Raw genomic sequence first — 24,516 nt, forward strand, 5'->3', positions numbered from 1 at the left:
CATATATTCGAGTGGGTAACCTCTCCACACAGACGTCACTGGGACGAATGGAGGTGTGTTCCATATTCAGGGCACCAAGACCTATCCAACGCACTATGTCACCATCCGTGTACATGACCTCTGTTGCCTGCTGTTATCATTATAACGTTATTATTACTATAACTGGCGCTTAAGCAGTTTTCGGACTTTATAATTTGGGAGTCACTGCGGCCAACATATTTTTCGAAATTAAATAGTCACTAGCAGGTACTTGTGTAATTCCGGGTACCTTAAGTCCGCTAAGATATTTCTTCATTTCATATTGTTTACTGTTCACACGAAACCCTTTTCCACTTCAGTCCTCCAAGATCTCATTCGATTATTATTTATATGAAAACATTTAGCTCCCAAACTACCATATCGTTTGGATTTGAAATTTTCTTATGTTCTGGCGTTTTTGCTCCATAACCTTTCATAGCAAACAACATGGAACAAATAAAAATCTTAAAGAATCTTAAATCTTAAAAGTCAATTCAATTTACCCACAATTTGTTTGTCGAACGAGTAATGTCAGAAGAAATTGCTTACTCTATGAGTACAATATGTCCAAGACGTGTTCGGCTGAAGTTTTGTAAAAAAAAATTTTATTTTCAAATCATATAAACCAACATTTTTGCAAAATTGAGTACTGTTGTCGAAAGTTAAAAAAAATATTTCAGATTACAAAATGGATGGAATTCGTACAACTATAACTATATGTAAAAACACTAAGTGTAATAGAGCCCTTCTAAGGGTCAGCTTTATAAACAAAAATTTGTCTCCATTTTCAAATTAATTCAATTGGAATGTTTCAAGTGCAAAAATATCAAAACATTTCAATGTTTCAATTTCGTTAAAATTCTTTACTCTTAGAGTTCTTCTAGATCGATTGGCAAGATGACGCTAAATTTTGATACACTTAATTTAAATATTATAATTGTCTGTTTAATGTGATGCTATTAAGTGAACGTAAATCGTTGACCCTATAATTCGATTGCCGCATCAGCAAAATAATTAACGTTAAATGCGTCAACTTACCATCGAGTAGAACTCGCTCGTATTTTACTTTATTTTTAATTTTTTCCAAAGGCACAACAAATATCGCTGCGCTACATTTAAAAAGGCACACATTTACAGCTGCTCTCGACTATAAACTACTTACACATTTAACTTAAATTCTAGTTACGAGTTTGCTAATCGGTTGATTTCTTTTGCTAATCGGTTGATTTCTTGGACGAATGTACTTCGTTAACTGAAACTAATTAAATATCGCAAACGAAGATGACGCGTTGCGGTGTGTCATTAAAGACTGCTATATCAAAATGTTATGGCTGTGACAATTATGCTAATAGTTTTTGTATGATAGTGTAAGTATCACCTTAAAAGAAATTGGTTAGGTTATGCATTCCGTAGAACATTGCAATAGGGATTTTAAATATCTCTTTACTGTAAAGTGCACTTTAGAGTAGAGCAAGCCGTTCGATATGTAAAACTATATTCGTTCTCGATGTCGTAAACTAAGCTCTCGACTTCACACTTCTTCGAAATCACTTCACAGTTCTAGCATAAATGAATAAGAGATATTTGTCGTATCACTCTTTCATATATGGTTCTAGTAGCATAAATATCTATTATAGGTGACTCTTGGTCAATTTTTGTCTGATATGCTTGGTTATTCATTCTATTTTCGGATTAAATGGTAAAAAAATTGTCATTTTTATGGTAAACTTCATAAGATGTACAGTGCCATTTGATTTTACGTTTTGTCAAAATCTGTGAAAGATTCAGGCCGTCATGTTCATAAGAGAAAAGTAGAAAAATTGTTACTATAAGTGAGAGCAACCAGCTGATTGATATGTTTAGCGCTTCAAGAATTGTCAATATGATTTTCATCTCGATCAATTATTCTCAAGAGATTCAATTTGTTAAAAGGAAAGTGGAACACAGACACGATCTGCGTTCCACATTCCAGAGTAAAGAAAAATGATATCAAAATTTGCATGCACTTTGTTTTTGGCGAGGTCATCCACTAGTGGAAACCCATAAAAACTGCCAAAAAACCTAATACTAAAACTACCGTCGAAGCGGCCAAATATTGTGCATCACCGTAATGTGCCTGACCACAAGCCGGTGGACACACAGGAATTACAGTTTCGAACAGATGAACTTTGGCCTCTGCCTGTCCCAATTTGTTCACAGCCTTGCACACATAGTCTCCGTATTGTCGTTTCTCGATTGTAATGACGCGAATCGTTGAATCGGTAAATTCGTCAGCAGTGGCAAAATGTGAAATGCTGTAATGTTGATTGTTCGACAGCTGTACCTCGTCCTTGACCCAGACAATAGCCGGCAACGGATACGCTTCGATGTGACATTCCAGATCCATGTCGTATTGCAGAGCCTGACCGAGACGTGGTCGCGGCACCGATATGAATGGAGCGAATTCAACTTCAAGATTGATATTACGACGATCGCCTTTGCTAACGCCATTGTCAGCGACACAGTAGTATGTTCCGCGGTCTTCTTTTCGTACAGAGTTGATCTTCAGCACCGATCCAGTGTACGTTGCACCACCTGAAATTGTGATGTCATGTTACCACGAACAAGACAAATGATTAAACGAATTGTTGCCCACCTGTTGGTAAAATGGCGTTGTTTTCACGTCTCCAAGATATAGTCGGATGTGGATAACCACCAGCATAACATTCCATTTGAACGGATTTGCCTTCAGATACGACCAATGATTGGGTTGAATTATCCGCAATTACGGGCGGTCTACGCACTGATAGTAAAACATCAGCAGATATTTTGTTGATGACGGAAAGCACGACCTGGCATTGATAAATGCCTGCGTCAGTCTCTTGAATATCCTTGATTTGTAATGTGTAAGTTGACGATGATGGATCATGACGCAGAGCGAACCGAGAATCCTTGATGACCAATGAACTTCCAGTTGACAAAAATACGGAATCTGATGCCCCGTTCAATGTCTTCGTCCAAAGTACTGTATACTCTTTGGCATATTGTACAGAGCATTCGAGTTCGACCGTTCCACCGATATCTTTAATTTGTTCTTGCGTTATATGCGAAATGGACGGTGTTCGTTGTGCGAACAGAGCCACAGGTAACAACATCAATATTAAATAAAACATTTTCGTTAGTTTAATTGCAAACGTTAAATACGAACACAAAAATAATAATGACAAATGACACACCCCACGAACAAAACACCCAATTTCGAATGAATACGTAAAGAAAATGGTGTTGTCCGATGAATGACGTGGATGGAATACGTATTGTTGAAAACAAAAAAGGCGCACTTTTCGAATGACATTATCAAGTCTATGTTTTCATGGAATGGTAGTATTCGATGAAGATAGCTATGAACTACGACGAGATGTTTTTTAAGACTAGTTTGTTATTGAAAAATGAAAATTTATTTTTTGAAATAATTATTATTGAAGAGGCAAAGGCAATGTTGCTTTTAGGCCTATTATAAAAGACAAAAGAATTCGCAATCACAGGAAAACGATCTGTTAAAACAATATCGTCTGACATTTGATCGCATTACAGTCAATGAAAGAATAATATACCTATATGATTGACGTCAACATAACACAACGAGCGAAGAACATTTTAAAATTGCATTTTGAGAGCCATAAGTCACCCGAGATAATGCAACGTCAACCTTTTTTGCCGAGGTAAAGACAGTTTTTCACAACAAAACTTTCGAAGTTTTAGCTGAGGTGAGAAAACGACTATTTATAAAATAGCCATCAGTGTTCTGAAACAGCCAAGGTTGTGAGACAACAGGTTCTGCCACTTCTGAGATGATCATGAAGGCGGTAGCACAAATATTTTGACAATTCAGGCAAATTTAGTTAAACGCACTCATTACAAATTATGTGGAATGTCATATTGATAAAAAATAATTCAGAACCTAGACCTCTATGTCATCCGGGATGGCATGGCATACCTGTTTTATACCTTTCATTTATACTTGCTCTGTTCCATCGTACTGTCAAAATAATTTTTGACCAGCCGAAAACAAACGAGAGCATCCCGAGCATCCACAGAACTATTCAACGCTTTTGTGAACTTTTCTTCAACCATACTTTTTTTTTGGTTATGTCTCTATCGATGAAGTTTTAACAGCTGACAGCTTTTCAATCCTAAACGTGTAATGTATTTACATCTTATGGCATACTATTTCCTTCTATTGGTCACCAATAGCAAAGTACTGAAAGAACAGAGGGCAGATTCCGCCGATAACGGTCTGTTACGTTACAATTTTTAAGACTGAAAACTCTAGTTTCAAGAAAAAATCGTAGTTTCAGGCATTAGACTGGTCCTTTCTCTATTGCCTCAAAGTGTTAAAAACTTTGATCTGATGTAACTGGTCATACAAAACTATTGAAATTGGTGGAGGTCTGCATTTTCAAACTCATATTCCACGGCGATCACCGCTATCAAAATTTTTTCTCTGCCAATAACGGATTTGTTCCATAGTTTTTCACGCTCTATCGTCTCCAGCAAGTTTTATTCGTTCACGATAGAAACTCAGGCGTCCACTGATAGACGATTTTACAGATTTTGAAAATTTACCATCAGCGAACCGCCGAGTTATGTGGGAGGAGATCCAAAACTTTCGGGGCGGATGGAAAGAGCCGGAAAAACTGCGGAACAAATCCGTTATTGGCGGAGAAAAATTTTTGATAGCGGAGAATTGCCGAGGCTCTAAAGTTTCAATTCAAAAAAATATGCCCTTAAGACAGCCATGGAGGCGTGTGACACCAAATTTTATAAACACACTCATTACAGATAGTTTGAGAAATCAACTTGAAGAAAATATTTTTTGGAAAATTCAGAATTTTGTTTTTGTTAAGTTGCATTTTTCTTATAAACTTTGCAGCCGTTGACGCAATTTTTGTGTCACCGCCTTCGTGATCAACTCAGGGTTGGCTGAACTTTGACCAATTACACCTGTCGCCTTCGAATTTAGTTGTAAGTAAAATTTGCAATGAAACTACAGAATAAATAAATAAATAAACCAGAGGTTATTTTCATGATTTTTTTTTAAGCTTTTAAAATTAAAATTTGAGAAAACTTTTTCTAGAAAATAGTCTCTGTTTCGAACTGTTCAACTTCACAAACACAAATCGCACCAATTTCGAAATGTTCGAAATTTCAAACAAAAACATCGCGAAAACGTCAAGCAACTGGTGTGTGTGTGTGTGTGTGTGTGTGTGTGTGTGTGCAGTGCATGTTATCATCCAAACAAACGAAACGAAAGGAATTTGGACATTATAGTTTTAATGGACGTGAAACATTTAAATCCTTAATTTGATATTCTTTTTTAGTTGTGTGTGATTGCTTGTGATTTAGTTTCTAAGGCCTAAAAGAATGGCGACCAAACAAAATAAATCGACAGAGAGGCTGATTGTTGACTATGATGAACATGATGAAAGTACAGACGAGGAGCTGCTTGGAACATCTGCGGATGTGGTTTGTGAATCAATTATTTATTTTTGAATGACATTCTTTATCGCTTTTTATGTGTCACGATGCAAGCAATAGTTGTGACATAAATTAAATTTGATAGTGCAGATCATTCGTTAGGGGGCGGCTATAAGCCTGATAGATATTTATTGAGAGTTTCTTCCAATGAAGACTCATATTTATTCAGTCAACGTTATAGCGTTTTTGTTGCTGAAAATTATAAATTGACTCTCCATTTTGCATGCAGAATTTACTTACAATTTTGAACTTTTACATCCAATTATGATTTTATAAGTGAAAATCGCAATCGTCCTAATAATCTAGCCCTAGAGCTAATATCCTTGGATGCTAGAGAGTTTGAAAACGTGACAATTCAAGTTTTGCTTGGAATGATCCTAAATGCCTTATGTGAACAAGAAAAAAGATTCCCATCATATGGTATCATTCATACCTCGCCTAAAAACGCCTTTGAAGATATGTTTCAAGAAACTTACGCCGTAACTATGATGATATTGACCAGATTATGCTAATTCAGAAGAACTCAGTGTGGAGATAACTGGTATAAATGCTGGTGTGCAAGGGTATTGAGGGGATTAGGTAAAAAAGGAAAGTTTTTAACGATTAGAACTGAGACTCTTTGCATTTGGGCCAACCATTACCGATTACCAATTGCAGCTTCAACAAAACATCACTTTTTTACAGCCATAAATTGGTTTTTATTTGATGGATGTAATAAGAATAGAACATGCCATTGTGTGAGATACATAAAACTTTTATTGCCACTAAAAAAGCGAAAAGTGTCGCGTGCATATTGTGAAAAATATTACAAATTTTATTGCATTTGCGTAATTCTGGGTGTCATTTTTCTGTGTGCCCAATCCAATTCAATTAATCGCAACCAATTTCTGTTCATCCAAACTGACACTGTTGACGGTAACATCGTGAAATACACGCATATGGGTAACGCCTTCCAACGGTACTCGGTGCTTGAATTCCCCAATATTTGCACCATTTATTTGAATGGCATAAGAATCAGTTGCTACTTTAATTTCGATGAGAAATGCTTCGCCTGACTGCAGTCCCGGAAAATCGCTAGACTCCTCCTCACCCCATCCATCCACCTCGAAATGATTTCTGACTACAGTTTCACTGCCATGTCTAACATCCAAATGCATTGCAATGGTGTCGCCTTCTTCGGGCTCGTCATGTGTGTATGGACCATATTGTAAATTAATGGATGTGCTGTGTCAGAAATTAATTTGATAGAAAGAAGAAACAGTCAGCCACGTCATTTAGGAAAATGAATCACAAGATCAATTGACAATTAAGTTGAACATTTAATTGCATGCGAATTAGCATTGACACACGTCACCACACGATTTTAAAAGACTTAGACTAATAATTGTGAAACTTACCGGTCTGCTTGCTCTGGCACCGTTCCGTGGATTTGTAAATGTGTCCCTGGTGACAACGTAACTGCGTATAATTCCGGCTACATTGTAGAGCACAGGTTAAACAGTTAAATAAAGTGAACTCTACAAACAATCATTATTACTCACCATTGTATCTTGCTTCTCTTAAGTTTCGTGTTGACAAAACACTGTCTATGCACAAACTGAACTGAATATAAGCAGACTGTTAGTCAGTTGCTTTAAGCAATTTCGTAGAGTTGTTCGATGTAACAGGTAGAAATGGTAATAAAAGAAACGTTAATGGCTAAAAACTCACACCACTCCACTATCTGACCGTGAACTTATATTTATCATGTTAGTCTTTCTCTCTTGCGCGATAATATTAATAACAAAATAAATTGGAAACGACAATCGAACTCTTTCTACAATGTATAGAAAAACGAATGCAAATTTAACATGAAAAGAATTTAAGCAAATGTGTTGATGAATCGAAATGACTAAATGCGGTGTTAGCAATGTACTCATCCAAGTTAAAATTAACGTTGACTAATTCTCACCTGTTTGGTTATTGTACTCTTTTTTCAGTTAATTTTCACAATTGAAATATTTTTAACTGGAGAAAGAGAAGAAATTTCTTGACCGGATGTGTGATAGCGTTAAAATATTCAGGTTAATATAGATGATAGGGAATGACCGGAAAGACCATTGATTTGGGTCTGAAATTTAAATCAATTCGCATATTTTGCTTGAGCCAGAGAGAGGAAACAAAAACTTAAAGAATCGCTACTACACACAGTAGTGATTAATGACTTAGGACTGTAGGAGCAAAAATGAATATACTTCCCAACACATATTTCTGTTAGAATTCATTGTTCTCCTTTAGAATAGAATGTGTTACAGAAAAACATCGTTTTCAAGGTACAAATTAAAAAACTAATTTTATTAATCTCACATTTCGTTTTTGGTCACAATTCTCCTCAAAGTTAAAATCACAGCTACATGTTAGTGTCAATACATGCTCTCTTCGTTCGACTATTTTAACCATTTCAGAAAAGTCTTCTTTGCTTAATATGTTTCTTTATTTTTAAAAGTGAAAAAAAGGCTGCAATGCGCAACCAGTAAAAAACGATCTTTTCAAAAAAAAAAAAAAAAGTAATTTTCTTTTAAACGTTTGTAATGATTATGCTTGAATCTTTCAGCATTATCTGCAATTGATCCAGATTTTTTAGATGATTGGCTTAGGTAAGATGGAATGATTACATCACACAAAATCGGTTTACCGTAATTTTGACTTAACGACGACAGAGATTTGGCCTTTTTGCGTTGTTTTCTGATTTGTCGAAATACATCAGACGAATGGCTCGCGATTAGTATAATAGCTTCGCGCTGTGGGATAGTGCTAATGTTAGATATAGTCCGTTGCGCAATTGTAACGTCATTTCCGTACGCAAATTCATACTTCAGTTCTCTTAAATTTATCAGATGTCTTACTACATTGAGAGGATGTGCACCGTGGTCAAATTCGCAATCATATATAAATATTTTTTCTAATTGAGCCAACATTACCCATTCAGAATGATTGAATGAGCAAGATATCAAATTCAATTCTCGCAAATTCCGAAGTTTGGTTAGAGTATGGAACATTTCAGCTGGAACTTTTATGTTTTCGCTCCTTGTTTCGCTGTCAGGCGATATTTCCAGCTTTTCCAATGATTTCAATTCGCCTAAAAGTGTGATGTACGGACTGAAATTATTATATTCAGGACCAAGAGTAAATGTCTTCAATTTTGCTAGACTTCCCCGAGTGGAAAAGTTGAAAGAGCGCGTGGGATTCATCACGACACTTAAATTCAATTCCTCCAATTCCTTGCAGCTGATGTCGATGACTTGTAAAAGAACACTATTCCAAACTGATTCATCAAATAAGTTTATAACTCTTAGGTGTTCATGGCGCCTGATAAACTTATAGAAAACATCACAATCGTTGCTTCTCCGTTCTGTGTACAATCGAGACCAACAACAAGTGAATCGTTGCAAGTTGGGAAAACTATGCTTCAGAATTGCAACACAGTGTGTAGACCAGAAGATTGTTATTTCAATTAATGAACGACAATTGAAGTCAGGAGATTCAACACCTTTTATGAAGTTACAATTGTAGACAGAAAGTCGCAGTAGCTTTACCTCAATAATTGAACTCAATAGCATTCCAATGTTTTTCGATCCATCAATTTTGAGTTGCTTCAACGTGACATCACCAAAATACTTTGCAACCAAGTCCACAACTTCGTGATTAATGCCATCTAACACAATTTTGGAAAGGTGTGATCCATAATTCTTAAAAATTCTCTCGCAATCATGTAGATTTGTCTGAACTTTCTCGTAGTTTTTCGAAGTAAGCGCATATCCCGCATTTACGCGTGCAATAAATAGGTGCTTTGGAAACACTCGTTCGATTATTTCCTTGAAACGTCTACACAATTCCGCCAGTGAGCACAGGTCCAACGGAGTCAACGATTTGCACGAAAATATGTCTAGAAGACAATACTCATTCAAATTGGCAAGATATGTCCCAGAGGAATTCGTCAATGGAATCGGCAGCATAGCCACATTGTTGTCCGTCTAAAACACGAAATATATTTCACTGTTAGTGTCTTTTTAGAACTAGTCAACAGAGAGTATTTTTCAAGAGTATCAAAGAGTATTTTTGAAAACAGATTTAAAAAATGAAAATTAGAAGTTTTGATAGAAACGTTGTTAAATTAGTTAGTATCTACGTTCAAAGGACGCAGGCCGCTATCGGATAATTATTTAATAAAAACGCTTCGTAACATTATGTTGAGTCTTAAACTTCAACGCCAATTTCAAATGAGTGAATATCTTTTTTTTAAATTTAGTTCCAGCCACTTTCCATCAATTCAAACCCGAACGATATTGAACAGCGTCCACTATTCATTCATCAACGTCCTCAACAAACGGAGTCAATATATGAAGTGGGTAAAAATGTTCTCGTCAAATTAAACGCAAACTAAAATCTATTTCCGTAGAGCTTAGATTACGATATCTGTGAAAATGTGTTGTACAAATCCGAACAGAAAAATCGCGACAAATCGTTCACAACCAAAAAGGATTTCGCGCGATGGATGGTTTTTATTCTAATTGGTTTGTATGCAATAATCGTGAGCTTCGATCCGTCTGTATCAATTTTCTCTTCGTTTTTCAGGCGTTTTGACTGGAATCACAGCGTGCATAATTGATATAGCGATCGAGATTATATCCGGTTACAAATATAATTTTCTTAAGAATTGTATCCTTTTGACGAAACGAACGTTTCAATTGAGATTATTGTTGAATGCGATGATAAATTTCCTTAGCTTCAAAATTAACGAACAGCTGTTGACTATAACATCCTCAGTGGAGATCTGTACGCTCCATATTTGTTTTATGTTCTTACAAATATCATACCGGCTACATTCGGGTCAATTTTGGTGGCATATGTTGAAGTAAGTCACATTGAACGTTTTAACACTCGGACAAATTTACGAAACCAAAATTAATTTCCACTTTTCAGCCAATTGCTGCTGGCAGTGGAATTCCACTAGTCAAATGTTATCTGAATGGAGTTAAAGTGCCAAGAATTGTCCGCTTTAAAACTCTAATAGTCAAAGTGGTCGGAGTTATATCCTCAGTTACTGGAGGAATGGGTACGAAGAGAACGTTTTCATTGTTTAGACATTTAAGTAACAAACATAATTCGCTTCAGTTGGAGGAAAGGAAGGTCCGATGATCCATGCTGGTTCAGTGATTGCGGCTGGCATTTCTCAAGGCAAAAGCACAACATTTCGTCGGGATTTCGGAATATTTCGTTACTTTAGAGACGATCACGAGAAACGAGACTTCGTTGTCGGCGGAGCTTCGGCTGGCGTCGCAGCAGCCTTCGGTGCTCCGTTAGGTAGGTAATTGGAAATAAACCGACAAGAGTGGAACACCGACACGTTTTCATTTTCAGGTGGAGTTTTATTCGCCTTGGAAGAAGCAGCGAGCTACTGGAATCAAGCGCTGATATGGAAAGCGTTAATAGCGTCAATTATTAGTTCATTTACGTTGAATGTTATATTGTCATGGTACCACGATTTGAAAACGTTTTCGTATCCCGGTCTGTTTAATTTGGGTCAATTCGAACCATTACCGTACGAGTATTTCGAAATTCCAATATTCGTCACGATGGGCATGTTTGGTGGTTTGATCGGAGCTCTATGGAATTCAGTGAACATCAAATTGACCATCCTTCGTTCAAGGTACAAAATTAGTACAGTAATGGATCGACGATAGCATGCAATATCGTTGCAGGTACATAACAACAAAATGGGGCAGAGTTCTAGAAGTGGTGATTGCTGCAGCTGTAACAGCCACTGTGGCATGTTGTATGATGTTTACCATGAACGATTGTCGTCCGCTCGGACTAGATCCAACGCCTTATCCTGTCCAACTGTTTTGTGAAGACAACGAATATAATGCAGTGGCCGCTCTATGGTTTCAAACACCGGAAGCAACTGTGAAATCGTTGTTCCACGATCCATCCGGTTCGCACAAGATCATATCATTGGTTTTATTCGTCGTCGTATACTATCCACTGTCATGCATAACATATGGACTGAGCATATCGGCGGGATTATTCATACCAATGCTATTGATTGGTGCTGCGTGGGGCAGATTGGTGTCCATGTCGTTGAATGCATTCTTTCCATATTGGAGTTTTATTCATCCTGGTAAATATGCGCTGATTGGAGCCGCTGCAAATTTAGGTATTGATTTAACTGTGTTTGGGGGCTTCTAAACTGTTCCGGTTGTCAGATCATAACTATGAGAAAAAGTAACCGAAGAACAGAAAAGCCGCTCGGCTTCAGGGAACTTACCCGAGGTTCAGTTTGGAAGTCCCCGGTGTATTACATCGTTCATCTGATCAGTTCAACCTTCTAACATTTTATTATCTTGCCTTCCCCTCAGGTGGTGTCGTTCGAATGACGTTGAGTTTAACGGTAATTTTAATTGAGAGCACGGGGAACATATCATTTGCTCTGCCGCTGATCATAACATTGATTTCTGCTAAATGGATGGGCGACTATTTCAACGAGGGAATCTACGACACAAATATTGAAGTAGCAAAAGTGCCCATGTTACCGTGGTACGCGAGAAAATCAGCGGAAGGATTACAAATTCGTCAAATCATGAACAGTCCACCGGTCTGCATTCGAATGAAGGAGAGTACGAGTCGCATTGTTCACATTCTGAAAACATATTCGTACAACGGATTTCCGGTTGTTGACGAGATTGAAACAGAAGTAAGGGGTCGCACGATTTTCTAATTGTGGAACGTTCGTTGTAAATTTATCTTTGCAGGATGGTATATCAACTGGTCGTCTACGCGGATTTATATTGCGTTCGCAATTGGTTGTTATCCTAAAGAACAGTTTCTACGAAGAGAATCAGGAACGCTGGATCGATGATGTATCTATTGACGATTTTCGCGACGAATATCCACGTTATCCGTCCATAGACGTAAGTAAAATGCTTCGCTGGCTATTTCCGTTTTAAAGTCGAACACGAAATGCAAAACGAATCTGTCTTCAACAGAAAATCGAAATCAAAGACTCGAAATCCGACTACACCATCAATTCGGAAATGTTTATGAATCCGTCACCGTACACCGTGCCGGAAATATCGACCGTTCCACGTACATTTCAAATGTTCCGCTGTTTAGCCCTACGACATCTGATCGTGGTGGATTCAAATAATCGTGTCAGCGGGCTGATTACACGAAAAGATTTTGTTCACAATGCACCGCAGTAAGATGATATTTTAATGGAGTGGACGATCTCAGAATATTTTTTTTATTTGTGTTAATGAATTTATGCATAATAAAAACCGCAAGGAAATTTTTTAACTGTAAAGGAATCGTCTGAAAATACATTCCTGGCCAGCTGCTCTGAGATTATGTTCGCGTAAGGTAAGTTAAAATTCACTGTTTCTCAAAAAATATTTTAAAAAAAGTCCGGAAAATTCCCCGGAAGATGAAGAACATCTTGGAAAGCCGGTAAATGAAATCCTCTGACGTTACAGGAAAATCAAAAGAAAATCGACTGAAAGTGTTTGCTATATGCTCAAACATAGCACTGCTCCTAGCAATAACATATTTAGAGGTTGAATAAACTACATATTGACTTTGTACGCATATACCAGGAGTTATGTCTTCGTCTTGTGAGTTGAAGCACACAACACATTCAAGTGTTCACACATGCATGAAGGCTTTTGTAAGCTTTTTGACGTCTGAGATTCGAGTGTTAATGCTAGAAGCAGTGCTAGGCCATGGCACAATAACTTTGAACATATTTTATTGTTGTCGAGTACATTTTTGATGTTTTACCAACTCTATCCAAACTGAACGACTCGTTAAACTGTTTTTATTGACGGTATGCAATTGCCTAAGGTCGAAAGCACACAAGCAATTTTGTGACCGACAATTATGCTCGTTTTGTATTGTTTATCCTGTATCGAATTACATTGGAAAAAGCAGCATAACTGTCGATCCCATCAACGCAAAATTGCTAGTGTGCTTTCAGCCTAAAATCGCTCGATTCATTTACAACATTAGAACATTAGCTTCATGTTTCTCTACAAGATCACTCTTTGCGTAATGATTTGATGATTTGTTATTTGAAATTGTAAAACAAAAATTGCGCAAAATATTTTCATTCCGAAACGTTGGCACTACCAATAAAATTCTGTCTCTCTTTGCTCTCTTTGCAAACCTTGCTCTCCCCACTCTCTCTACACATTGAAGTTACTCAATTTGACAGTTGACAGGGCAGTCAAATAAAAAAAAATTCTTTGGAAAAGTGAAAGAAAAAAAATGTTTTCATAAAATTCAATCGGAAAACCATCGAAAATATGAAAATGTAATTGTTCAATAAATACGTTGTGCTTCGTTTCATCAGTGTTAATAAATCGAAACGACAGAATCGCCTAATTTCTCCACAGAAATTGATGTTATAAGTTTCAAGTGAAAAAGTTGATTTGTTTCTTTGATGAAAATGGCTTCCGGAGACTACAAATTGGACTCCATCGAAATTGAAACGGTTACTTCCCAGAAAACCATGGATATACATTCGCATACAACAAAAACAACATCCGAAGATGATGGTAGGTATCATTGAATTGGAAAATGTTCCGCCAACGTTCCGTTGATTAATTGAAACGGTGAAAAGTAAATAGGGAAAAAGTGCCACTTTGCAGACAATCTAATTCATTCAAGACAGTTTTTTCTATCGCTCATTTAATTTGTCTATCAAATTCGCTTAACAAACGATATGCTGTACACATAGGCAACTTATACAAATTAAACTTCAGAAAAATTGTTTTTTTAATTAATTCGCTTATCACGTATTCGTTTATGTAAACTGCTAAACACCTAAATGTCGATCAGTGTTAGAACTGTAAGCCAAACGTGAATATTGTATATACGAAGAAAAATTATAAATTTATTTACGATGACTCATACACAACCATACAACAATATAAATGGTTTTGATGATTGCATTGAATTGTGATTCCAAAAAATACGGTGTATGTACCTTTTACACGTAAAACAAAATTCATACAATGATCTCATATGCCATTCGCTGTAAGCACGACCAGATTTGGAGAGGAGTGTTTATTGTTGTAAAATATGTTTTCAATGAACATTTTCATTACAACAGAGAGATAAGGTTTTTTGTTTAATAAATATGGGTTGTTCTAGTTTGATGTCAACAAACTACATTTAAGAGGTTCCTATTTTTACCATTCTAAAAGGAAATCAACTCTTTTTTTGCAGATAAAGATAAAGTGTCGGATGGACGGGGAACTATAGATGTAAGTATAAAAACGTTAGCAACTAGAAAATTAACAGCAAAATTGCAAAACCTCCAGGACAAATAATATTCTGGGATGGACCTTTTTTGGTTCCTCTCTCGATTTCTAATCATAGTCTTATCGGTGGTTTGAGATCTACAGTAGATCATTTACTACAGCATCACGAAACCGTACGTTACCAGGCATGGTATGACGACGACCCGTATATGTAGATTCTGATTATAGGCCCTAATATTTCTAGCAATTCTCCTGCAACAATTACGACATGAAAAGTTGTTATGATATGCCAGTAAAGTATTTATCTCTGTATACCGCCCCTATGACGTACAAAATTACAATAACAAAAAGAAATCTGAAAATCAACTTTAAACTAAGTGTCCGAAGTGCTTTTCCTTCGAAGCAATAACAATAATCAAAGACTGTTTAGGGCTCAGGCCCAACATATAAAAATTTATCTTTTCTCTTACGACAGAGAAGACATTGTGCACACCCTTGATACTATCCACCGGACCACTGAACCCTATTTCCATTAACTATTGTTTTACTGTCGGTCTCGTCACAACGGTTTTCTATAATATGTTCCTGATACCAGCTTCTGTATACAAATACAAAAACCAAAGGAACTTAGTAAAGCCCTTAATCGTTAATTTTCGCGAATTCTCACGATCTCATGAATCTCGCAAATAACGATAACAGCGAAAATTCGAGAAAACGTTTTCACGATTACAGGCTGTGTAATGGCACTCAGTGACATTTTGTTGCCGAGACCATTCTCTGATTATTATTTTTTTACCATGAAGCCAAGATCTCTCACTATGATCTCTATGACACTGTGATCTCTATTTTTCTACATTTTTGCAATGATCAGCCATCATGGCTTCATGGTAAAAAATAATTAAAGAATGTCTTGACACCGGCAAGGAAAAAGTGTGGTTTCCTGGTAACCAGGAAATATTTTCGCCCAAAATTTGGTTACCGGGAAATCAAATCTTTGTTTTTAGTTACCGGGAAATTTTGACTCATTTACCGGGAAGAAAACATTATTTCCATGCCCGATTGACCATCACATCTTTGACTAGTCATAACTAATGAGGATGAACAGATTTCTGGAAGTCTATTTAAAATTGACAAATGTTTCAATCCTAATAGGAAACACTCCAGACCCAGCATTTTGTACAGGGCTAATGATTAATTGTTTTATTTATTCAGAAAAAAACTCGTCATTGCGTCCAATATTTTTCATTAAGACCGAACGAAATTAAAATCAATTTTTTTTAGTGTGTAACGATGTCATAATCAGACAAAAACAAATGAATTGAGTGTCAACGCTAATAATTAATCTAAAATGGTTCGAGTCAAATCGAAAGAAAAAATCGTTTATTAAAGCCGATGTTTAGTGTTCCCATAATCAACACTCTACACATAATTGCGTTGATTGTAGTTTTAGTGTATACCAATAAAACTTGTTGAATAGATGCGAATCGTGAACTTGTTCAGAAAACCATAAAGTACAACAATAGTAGTAGCATCACATAACACATCTGATCCGCCAATTTTACAACAATTTAACTACTCTGTTCCACAAACATAATCTTCCATAAATCTGACGTATAGTTAACATATAAGTCACATCCTTGTATGTCTTAACGACTACTCATAAATCATCTTACATATTATATGAAGAACCGCTCTTATGTGATTAATAAACAATGCCAATGCTACTGTGCATACAATATTGAAATGAAGTGGCTGTGCACACAATACATAAAATGCATTGGAAACATCAATTCATTTTTTTCTGCTCTCTGTTCTGTTGGATTCAGGTCAAAGAATATAGCGCGCCGAAATTTATATTACAGTAGAGCGCTAACATATTTATGTTTGTTTTGCATTTTTATTTCATCGAACATATCGCACATGAACTCTTTTTTTTTCCTGCTGTGTAGGAAAGTATATGAATGACCACTTCGTTCTATATATAGCCGGTCGTTAATTACGCTCTTTTTTCACTATAATACTTTCTTCTTCCACATCCTGTGTGAATTCTGCATTGTTGTAGTAATTTGTCCTATGCAAGCAATGCCACCGATTTTCTATTTTCACAAATTTTGTTCGGATATCCCATCACGACTATCGGATTTTCACAATAAAAATTTTCCCATTTTTCATTTAGTTTTTCTGATCTTGAAAATTCACGCAGCTGATGAACGCGAAACAACGAGTAACACGATTAAATATATACGTCTCAAGTACGATCGTTCACTCTTTTCGCTTTTGTCAAATTTTTTGACTTTTCCGAATTTTTTTTGTTGTTTGTATTCGTAAGAATTGTGAGGAAAAATGTGAAAAATTGATTTTATTTTAACGATACTAAGAAGACGAGGCAAAAAAAAACTCGTAGCGTAAACTAAGTGATTATCTATTCAATGTTATATTGCGGGTGCAAATTTTACTAATTGAACGTATAATGTTTCTGCTAAAGCATTTCGTAAGTATACGAGGAGCTATTGTGTGTGCACTTTGTGGTTTTTCGAACAATTTTTTTCATTTTTGTTCGGTCTTATAGTTTGTAAATGGCCATATAAATTCGAATTAGTGGTGTCATAAAAAAATCTATTTCTTAATTACCCTTGAAACGATTTTAGTCATAAGTTTACGTCGGAATCAAATTAAAATGTGAGTCCTAGAGGAAAAATGAATTATGACATTTTGTTGAGTGATACATTTTTGTGTCTGGCTTCCTATTGTTCGGTTGGTGTATCTTCACAAAAAAAAAGTTAATCTAAGAATGTTGATATTAATTAACGGTAATGGGATCGTAAATTATTTGTCACGGACTATTGATGTTGATAACCGTCCAGAGTTTAATGGAAATTGCGTACTCACTGTAAAAGTGCGATGACGATAATATTTTACCCGACAAGAAAACGATTTAATTCAACTCAGTTGGTTTAGTCATTTTCTTATCTTTCTATTCTTCTTCATCTCATCAAGAGATTGGTACCGTCACCGTTCTTCCAAGTTCAGGACTAAAAAATGCCGTCGGATTTTCATCAGGCCCGGACTGGCTATACAGTGCTTTCAATTTTACGAGCTTCACAGCATTGCCTCAACTATCGTAGGGTAGCCAGTCCGGCCCTGATTTATACAATTTCTTATTAAAATTTACGAAACCGTTTCCGTTTACAAGACTATTGAAAAATAAATCACCCACGACTTATGTTTGGTGTGTACGACGTAATATTTATTCCGTTCATTTAAATCGGAAACTAGTCATCATTATTACCAACGCGAAAATTTAGAGTCATTAGGGTCTAAAGCGACACATTTTTCGCGAGAGATGAACTACTCTTTTTCTGAAATAGATTTTTCTCAAAAATTTCACGTGGTACAGTACTATCCACCGAAATTGTGTCTAATTTTGTGCCACCGAGAATTGAAATACGACGGATTTCAATATCGATAACTAGATTGAAATGTCCAAAATTACAACACCCGTTTTCATGGCTTATTACAACACTCAAACCAGTGTTGAAATGAAATTCGTATGAGTTATTACAGCATTCGTTTTAAAAAAATGCAAAGCAACGTGATCGATCAAATTCGAAGAGTGATTGTTTACAATGAAAATTCTGAATTTTTGTGTATTTGTCTATTTCAATTCTCGGTTGGCACAAAGCATGATGTGTTACACGTATTGTAATGAGATTTTTTTTTTCCTAGTGCTGAAAAAATCAACATTACAATACTTGTAACACAACATACTATTGTCACAAGTCTACTAACGTAATTACACTGCTGATGCGATAATAACACAACCACAATCATACGGTGCCGTGTTAAGTCAAAACACCGTATAGCATTGTTTGTGTACTTTCGAGAGCTTTCGAAAGCTTCTAGCTTCTTTTGGAGTCCACTTTAAAAGTGAAAATATCGGTGGAATACAATAAAAGCTTGAAGCTCTTTAAAAGCAATGGCACAAATGCGATACGATGCTGTTCGCGGCTGTACGTATGACTATACACTATACAATATGGTGCAAACCATTGTGGTTCGTAAAGTTCCTAAATAAGTCGATTTCGTAAACTTTCGACATGTAGGAGAGAAATGTCAAAAGTTTACGAAATTGATTTACTTACGAACCATAATGGTTTACCCCTAATGCGTAGAAGACTCATTTGTCGGTTTGTTTGAATGAGTGAACCAGCTGGTAAAATAGCTGAAGCAAACTCAGACACGATTTTGGTTGAACTTTTTATCTTACAAATGGTTCGGATCATTAAAGAAAGAACACGGAAATAATTCGTTAGCCTATAAGTGCAGCTTATTTCTCAACTTTTCCCACCATTGCTTAACAATTAAATTGTAAATTTTTATCAAACAATTATTGATAGAAAATATTTGACTGGAAATAGAAATTATGTGCTGACTCAGTGCTTCGAAGCACGTTTTATTGTTTATCATTAAAGACATTCTCATCGCACAATTATTCATTCTTATCTATCTGAATTGTAATTCCGATAAGAAATAATGTGATAATAACATCTGCAAGATAAACAGCCAAGAAAATCGAAAAACACCACAATATTATACAGCGCAGCCATCAAACGTTGTTACGTAAAAATAAACCTGCTAATTTAATCGTAAATTTTCCTCACACAACATGTATACGAATGAAAACCGTTCGCAGGTAAGCGGAGATCAAAATATGCGTGCTGGAGCATCAGTGGGCCGATACAAGTATGATCGTGAACGCAAATTGGGCCATCGACGTATTGGTGAAGGTGGACAAATTACGTACAAAAAAATCGAAACAACTCAAATTATGGGATCGATTCAGTTAGGCATTCAACATACGGTTAGTATGAGGTGAAGTCGATTGAATTGTTGATTTGAAACCAAAAAAAAATCGTTTATGCAGGTTGGTAGTTTAGCATCGAAACCGAAACGCGATTTGCTGATGATGGATTTCTGGGAACTGGAGACCATATCATTCCCGCCAGAAGGTTCCAGTCTGACGCCAGCTCATCATTACAGTGAATTTAGATTCAAAATCTATGCACCGATCGCATTTCGCTATTTTAGAGATTTATTTGGCATTCAACCCGACGATTTTATGGTAATTTAGATGGCCATTTCCATTCAACGAACTTTTGAAAAATGAAACTTTGTTCACAGATGTCGATGTGTTCGTCACCATTGAGAGAATTGTCCAATCCAGGCGCATCTGGATCGATATTCTATCTCACCGACGACGATGAGTTCATCATCAAGACCGTTCAACACAAAGAAGGTGAATTTTTGCAGAAGCTACTGCCCGGCTATTACATGAACCTCAATCAAAATCCACGTACTCTGTTGCCAAAGTTTTTCGGGCTCTATTGTTTCCAATGCAATAGCAAAAATATTAGACTAATTGTTATGAATAACTTGTTACCGTCGTACGTTAAAATGCATTTGAAATACGATTTGAAGGGATCAACGTACAAACGGAAGGTGAGTCATGTTAAAACGTGCTGACTGTTTTCGTTCGTTTCTAACAAAATGTTCTCCTCTCTTGGACAGGCAAATAAAACTGAAAGAAGTAAAAAGTCTCCAACCTACAAAGATCTTGATTTTATGGAACAGCATCCGAACGGGATTTTTCTCGAAGCCGACACATACAATGCATTAGTGAAAACAATTCAACGCGATTGTCGTGTGCTGGAATCATTTAAAATAATGGACTATTCACTGCTGGTGGGCGTTCACAATTTAGATTTAGCATTTAAGGAAAAACAAGCCGAACGAATGAATCCACCCCAATCGCCAAAATCGCCGCGTGAAGAAGAATCGGACCTGGAAGACAATTTCGATCCCGATCATTTCATCACGCATGACCGAGATGAACGGGAACGCGGCGCGACTGCATTGAATCGGAGTAGATCGATCAATCGTCAACGGCTGGTGGCACATTCGACGGCAATGGAAAGTATTCAAGCGGAAAGTGAGCCAATTGATGAGGAAGAAGATGTACCGTAAGTGGAGACAAGAGCATTTTGAATTGTCACTTTTGGTCGTATGGTTTGTTGTACAAGAAAATAATAATTTTTGTGCTTACAGACCGGGCGGTATACCAGCACGAAGTGAAAAGGGTGAACGACTGTTATTATTTATTGGAATCATAGACATACTACAATCGTATCGACTTAAGAAAAAGTTGGAACACACATTCAAAAGTATTATTCATGATGGAGTGAGTGATTGTCGTACTACGGTCTCGATTCGAGGTGATGTTTAATGATGAAAATGTTTGTTTATTTTTTTAGGACACCGTGTCGGTATGTCGACCATCATTCTACGCTCAAAGATTTCAGGATTTTATGGCGAAAACAGTTTTTCGAAAGATACCATCGCGTAAGTTTACTTTAGTACCAGTTTCTTGACAAATGCACTACACTAAAAGAATTGATAGCGAATTTTTACGGAAATTTATTTTTGAAAAGCAACGACATTTTTGAATCTCAATATTTTTTTCGGTTGATTTTTGACCTGAAAGAGAGTCGTTTCTCGATTTTTTTTACTTTGATTACTTTAGGGCATGAAAAAGAAAAAGGTTTTTTTTTGTCGCGGTGAAAGTTCACATAAATCTCATTTTATCGCTAAGAATCATTTTAAATATCAGAATCATTTTGAGTATTTTTTGATTTTTGAACGTCATAATGAGGTTCGATCAAGTGAATTATTTTTATTCGATAAATTGGCTCCGGAAGTGCTTGGTGTGCGTGGGTTATGCAACCAATAGAAACATAAGTGAAGAACATCTTACTAACTAGCTAACAGGCCAGTGAGTATAACTTTAAGTTAAACAATTCAATTCATGTTATTCATCCTGTGTTTCGGCTGTGCCGTTGTGGAACTAATTTTTATTGGACAGTTAGAAATCGAAGTTCTGGTTATTGGACGATCAATGCGAAAAATTACAAGAAAGACAATTTTAGGATTATTAAAGTCTGAAATCTGATTAAAACGAATGAAGTCTCTAAGTCTCTAGTCTACTCGGACTACTTTTTCCTATTTCGTACTCTAGGATTTGACTCTAGCTTGAGGTCTTTCCGAGCAAAGATCGGTAGATGCTTTGGGATATTTTAAGTTTAACCTTTTAGAAACGGTAAACTTATTGCAATAAAGTCCATCAAATCTATTACTTCATTTGTGTAAAGTAACGTTTGATACGCAATCTGTCACCTTAATATTTTCATGAATAATTTTGCTATAAAAGTATGAGAGAACAACAGCTGCAGCTCAGCGTTTATTGTTATTGTCAGTATCTTATCGTTGATAGATGACCAACAAAGTTCTCCTACAAAAAATACCAAATTTTTAGCAGAAAAAAAGATTCTTTTGTGAATGACAAATAGCTCTGGGCTTTGCGAATTTTACCTCAAAAAATTTCGAAAAAAAACTCAATTCTTTTCGGAATTTCTTCAAAAATATCTGAACTATTTGGCTTTCACAAAAAGTGTTTCCGACTTTCCCGTTTTGTAGAGAAATAGAACCGACCACGAACATCATCAGAGCTGTGTAATATAATCCTCTAAGGAAGCCCCTCTCGTCGCTAAATAGTTCCATGGAGCCAATTGTCGCTATTTATATTCAAATGTTTTTTTTAACTTGATCGAACTGTGTATGTACAGTTAAACATTTGTAAATTGAACATTTTGTTTTGTTAACAACAGACCGAAAGTTGAATTTTAATCAAATCATTTTTACATCAAATGTACTTTATACTAATCCCAACAAACAAACAAACTTGTGCTAAAACTTAATCAACAAAAACCGAATTAATTTTAGCGGCTAACTTATAAAACTTTCTTTGTATTTATTTAAAATTGCAAAGTGGATCTGCCGGAGATTAAAGGGAATCATAGAAAGTTCCGTACTTTGGTCTCAAGTTACATAGGTAAAAGAAAAATATGTTTGTGCCAAGGAGACACAATTAAAAACAAAAAACGAACCAAATTTTGTGAATGGTTTTTTTTCCTGAATTTTGTTTAATAATTTTATTTATTTTTTGTGATGTTAACTGGCAACCTATAAGACGGTCCAGTTCTTATATTAAGGAAGAAAACAAAAACCAAAAACACTGAATTCAAAGCTGTTCGAATCGTTGATTTGTCAATTTATTTTTGTTTTCCCAGTACTTCAAGATCAACATAAACTTTTCAGATACCGAATTGTACCGATCGTCCAACAGCTTTTAACTCAGCGTTAACGTCGATTTACTTCGGCATTTTCTATTTGTTCTGTGGGCTTTGTAGATTTTTATTTTAACAAAAATTGTTTTTTTTTACTACTTTTATTAAAATGCATGCGGCTCTAAGCACATTTGACTGTTCGATATTGTTTTCGATTTAGGTTTTCTAGTGTGTGGCCAGTTTTTAATCGGTTGCTCACAAAACTAATAACACAGATAAACATTCCGTTCATACATTCACATTATTTTGGCGTATGACAATACAAAACAATCAAATCCTGTCCCGAGTCAGGTCATTAATTAGAACGTACATAACTGATGGAAGGTTTCGAATGCTATAAGGAATTCAAATTTATTGAATGAAATCTTGCCTAATGGTCTATCGAAATTCGTGGTAAATCATGCTACAAAGACACTCATTGATGCCGTCATTTGTAGATAGTAAAAAACATGCAACATTTAAAGAATGTGTATGGAACAACGGGGCGTGACAGGATGTCGCCGGTTTAACAATGATAACATATCAAATCATTTACGTCACGATCACATTAACTCGTTGCACAAAGTTGTGTCGATAATCGTATCATGCATAATCCTCGGAACAGTTTGGGCTTACCTGAAACTGAACTGAAAAGACCAGAGCCTATTTTAAACTGCACCTGATTTAATCAATTTTCACTTAGTGAACAGGTCACATCTGACCGACCTGAAACAGTTTCACTTTATCTAGCCAGGTCCAGATCAGGTCTGGATTGGTTTCTCAACTTATCTAACCTGACCAGAAATTTCCGAGCTTTAATAGGAAACAATCAAGACAATGAGTGTCAAGGTCCGCGCTTTCGGTGCTTGTAATAAATGTCAATGAAAGATCAAAAAATATTTCACTGTTTCCTTAACACAGAATGTTTGCTCATAGGTTTTGGTCTAACCCTTGTAGTAACTTGTAGTACAAAAAATTCTAACTGATCCCTTGATGAATTTAACATTATAAAAGACGATAAAAAAAACGATAAAATTTTGTACGGGAAAATCAATGACAATTTAAACAATAAAATGTGTTACAGTCCGAGAATAATAAGAAGTAAACTCTTCGACGTTTATAATCCAACTTCCATATTAACGTTACTATACCAGGGCCTACTTTTTAGAAACTTTTAGAGAAAATCGAGAAAATCAAGAAACTTTTAGAAATTCAAGAAACTTCGAGAAATATTTCTTGAATTTCTCAAAGTTTCTTGATTTTCTCGAATCAGAGAAATTTCAAGAAATTCCAGAAAATTCAAGAAATTCGAGAAACTTCGAGAAATTCAAGAAATTTCAAGAAACTATTTAATTTTAAGAAATTCGAGAAATTCAAGAAATTAGTTTCCAAAAAGTAGGCCCTGCTATACATAGAAATACATATTATGTATGCTTAACGTGGATATTGCTTCTGGAACCAGC

At 35.9% G+C, this 24,516-nt stretch overlaps 4 protein-coding genes and 1 long non-coding RNA gene across 20 annotated transcripts in view; 2 read left to right on the plus strand and 3 right to left on the minus strand.

Moving 5' to 3' along the window:
* On the minus strand, positions 1–18,046 carry LOC119079647. The gene is made up of 3 exons (XR_005088202.1): positions 18,030–18,046; positions 9,185–9,191; positions 1–162 (listed from the first exon to the last, which is right to left on the minus strand). It is a non-coding gene; the product is annotated as an uncharacterized LOC119079647 (long non-coding RNA).
* Positions 602–3,249, minus strand: LOC119079641 (lachesin). Its single transcript, XM_037187665.1, has 2 exons — positions 2,654–3,249; positions 602–2,592 (listed from the first exon to the last, which is right to left on the minus strand). Exons 1-2 carry the CDS (start codon positions 3,168–3,170, stop codon positions 2,048–2,050), a joined length of 1,062 nt encoding a protein of 353 aa, XP_037043560.1. The 5' UTR covers positions 3,171–3,249; the 3' UTR covers positions 602–2,047.
* On the plus strand, positions 5,278–12,870 carry LOC119079634 (H(+)/Cl(-) exchange transporter 7). Its single transcript, XM_037187654.1, has 12 exons — positions 5,278–5,523; positions 9,824–9,919; positions 9,974–10,088; positions 10,150–10,233; positions 10,320–10,429; positions 10,498–10,630; positions 10,690–10,878; positions 10,936–11,224; positions 11,277–11,731; positions 11,934–12,268; positions 12,327–12,485; positions 12,561–12,870. The coding sequence occupies exons 1-12, from the start codon at positions 5,422–5,424 to the stop codon at positions 12,774–12,776; spliced, it is 2,283 nt and encodes a 760-aa protein (XP_037043549.1). The 5' UTR covers positions 5,278–5,421; the 3' UTR covers positions 12,777–12,870.
* On the minus strand, positions 6,379–7,381 carry LOC119079644 (32 kDa beta-galactoside-binding lectin lec-3-like). The gene is made up of 3 exons (XM_037187669.1): positions 7,077–7,381; positions 6,933–7,009; positions 6,379–6,759 (listed from the first exon to the last, which is right to left on the minus strand). The coding sequence occupies exons 1-3, from the start codon at positions 7,077–7,079 to the stop codon at positions 6,402–6,404; spliced, it is 438 nt and encodes a 145-aa protein (XP_037043564.1). The 5' UTR covers positions 7,080–7,381; the 3' UTR covers positions 6,379–6,401.
* LOC119079632 (phosphatidylinositol 4-phosphate 5-kinase type-1 alpha) overlaps positions 13,775–24,516 on the plus strand; it is a 23,763-nt gene continuing 13,021 nt past the window's right edge. For 3 of the 16 annotated variants that reach the window (XM_037187640.1, XM_037187638.1, XM_037187649.1), the window contains exons 1-9: positions 13,778–14,126; positions 14,800–14,837; positions 19,528–19,695; positions 19,759–19,956; positions 20,016–20,333; positions 20,403–20,854; positions 20,940–21,072; positions 21,146–21,233; positions 22,717–22,779. In XM_037187640.1, coding sequence (XP_037043535.1) covers positions 14,012–14,126; positions 14,800–14,837; positions 19,528–19,695; positions 19,759–19,956; positions 20,016–20,333; positions 20,403–20,854; positions 20,940–21,072; positions 21,146–21,233; positions 22,717–22,779 — 1,573 coding nt within the window. In that variant the 5' untranslated portion in view covers positions 13,778–14,011. Of the gene's footprint in view, positions 14,127–14,799; positions 14,838–17,211; positions 17,326–19,527; positions 19,696–19,758; positions 19,957–20,015; positions 20,334–20,402; positions 20,855–20,939; positions 21,073–21,145; positions 21,234–22,716; positions 22,780–24,516 lie in introns of those variants that run through there. The other 13 variants (XM_037187642.1, XM_037187639.1, XM_037187646.1 and 10 more) reach the window with 7 other exon arrangements.

Source organism: Bradysia coprophila, unplaced genomic scaffold, assembly GCF_014529535.1.
Source record: "Bradysia coprophila strain Holo2 unplaced genomic scaffold, BU_Bcop_v1 contig_324, whole genome shotgun sequence".
Lineage (NCBI taxonomy): Eukaryota > Metazoa > Arthropoda > Insecta > Diptera > Sciaridae > Bradysia > Bradysia coprophila.

Coding starts and splice junctions, on each gene's coding strand:
- LOC119079641 (XM_037187665.1), bottom strand. CDS start 3,170: ATGTTTTATTTAATATTGATGTTGTTACCTGTGGCTCTGTTCGCACAA. Junction 2,593..2,653: donor CAACGCCATTTTACCAACAG/GTGGGCAACAAT, acceptor TCACAATTTCAG/GTGGTGCAACGTACACTGGA.
- LOC119079634 (XM_037187654.1), top strand. CDS start 5,422: ATGGCGACCAAACAAAATAAATCGACAGAGAGGCTGATTGTTGACTAT. Junction 11,225..11,276: donor TTGACCATCCTTCGTTCAAG/GTACAAAATTAG, acceptor ATATCGTTGCAG/GTACATAACAACAAAATGGG. Junction 11,732..11,933: donor TGGAGCCGCTGCAAATTTAG/GTATTGATTTAA, acceptor CCTTCCCCTCAG/GTGGTGTCGTTCGAATGACG.
- LOC119079644 (XM_037187669.1), bottom strand. Junction 6,760..6,932: donor GTGCCAGAGCAAGCAGACCG/GTAAGTTTCACA, acceptor TTTCTGACACAG/CACATCCATTAATTTACAAT.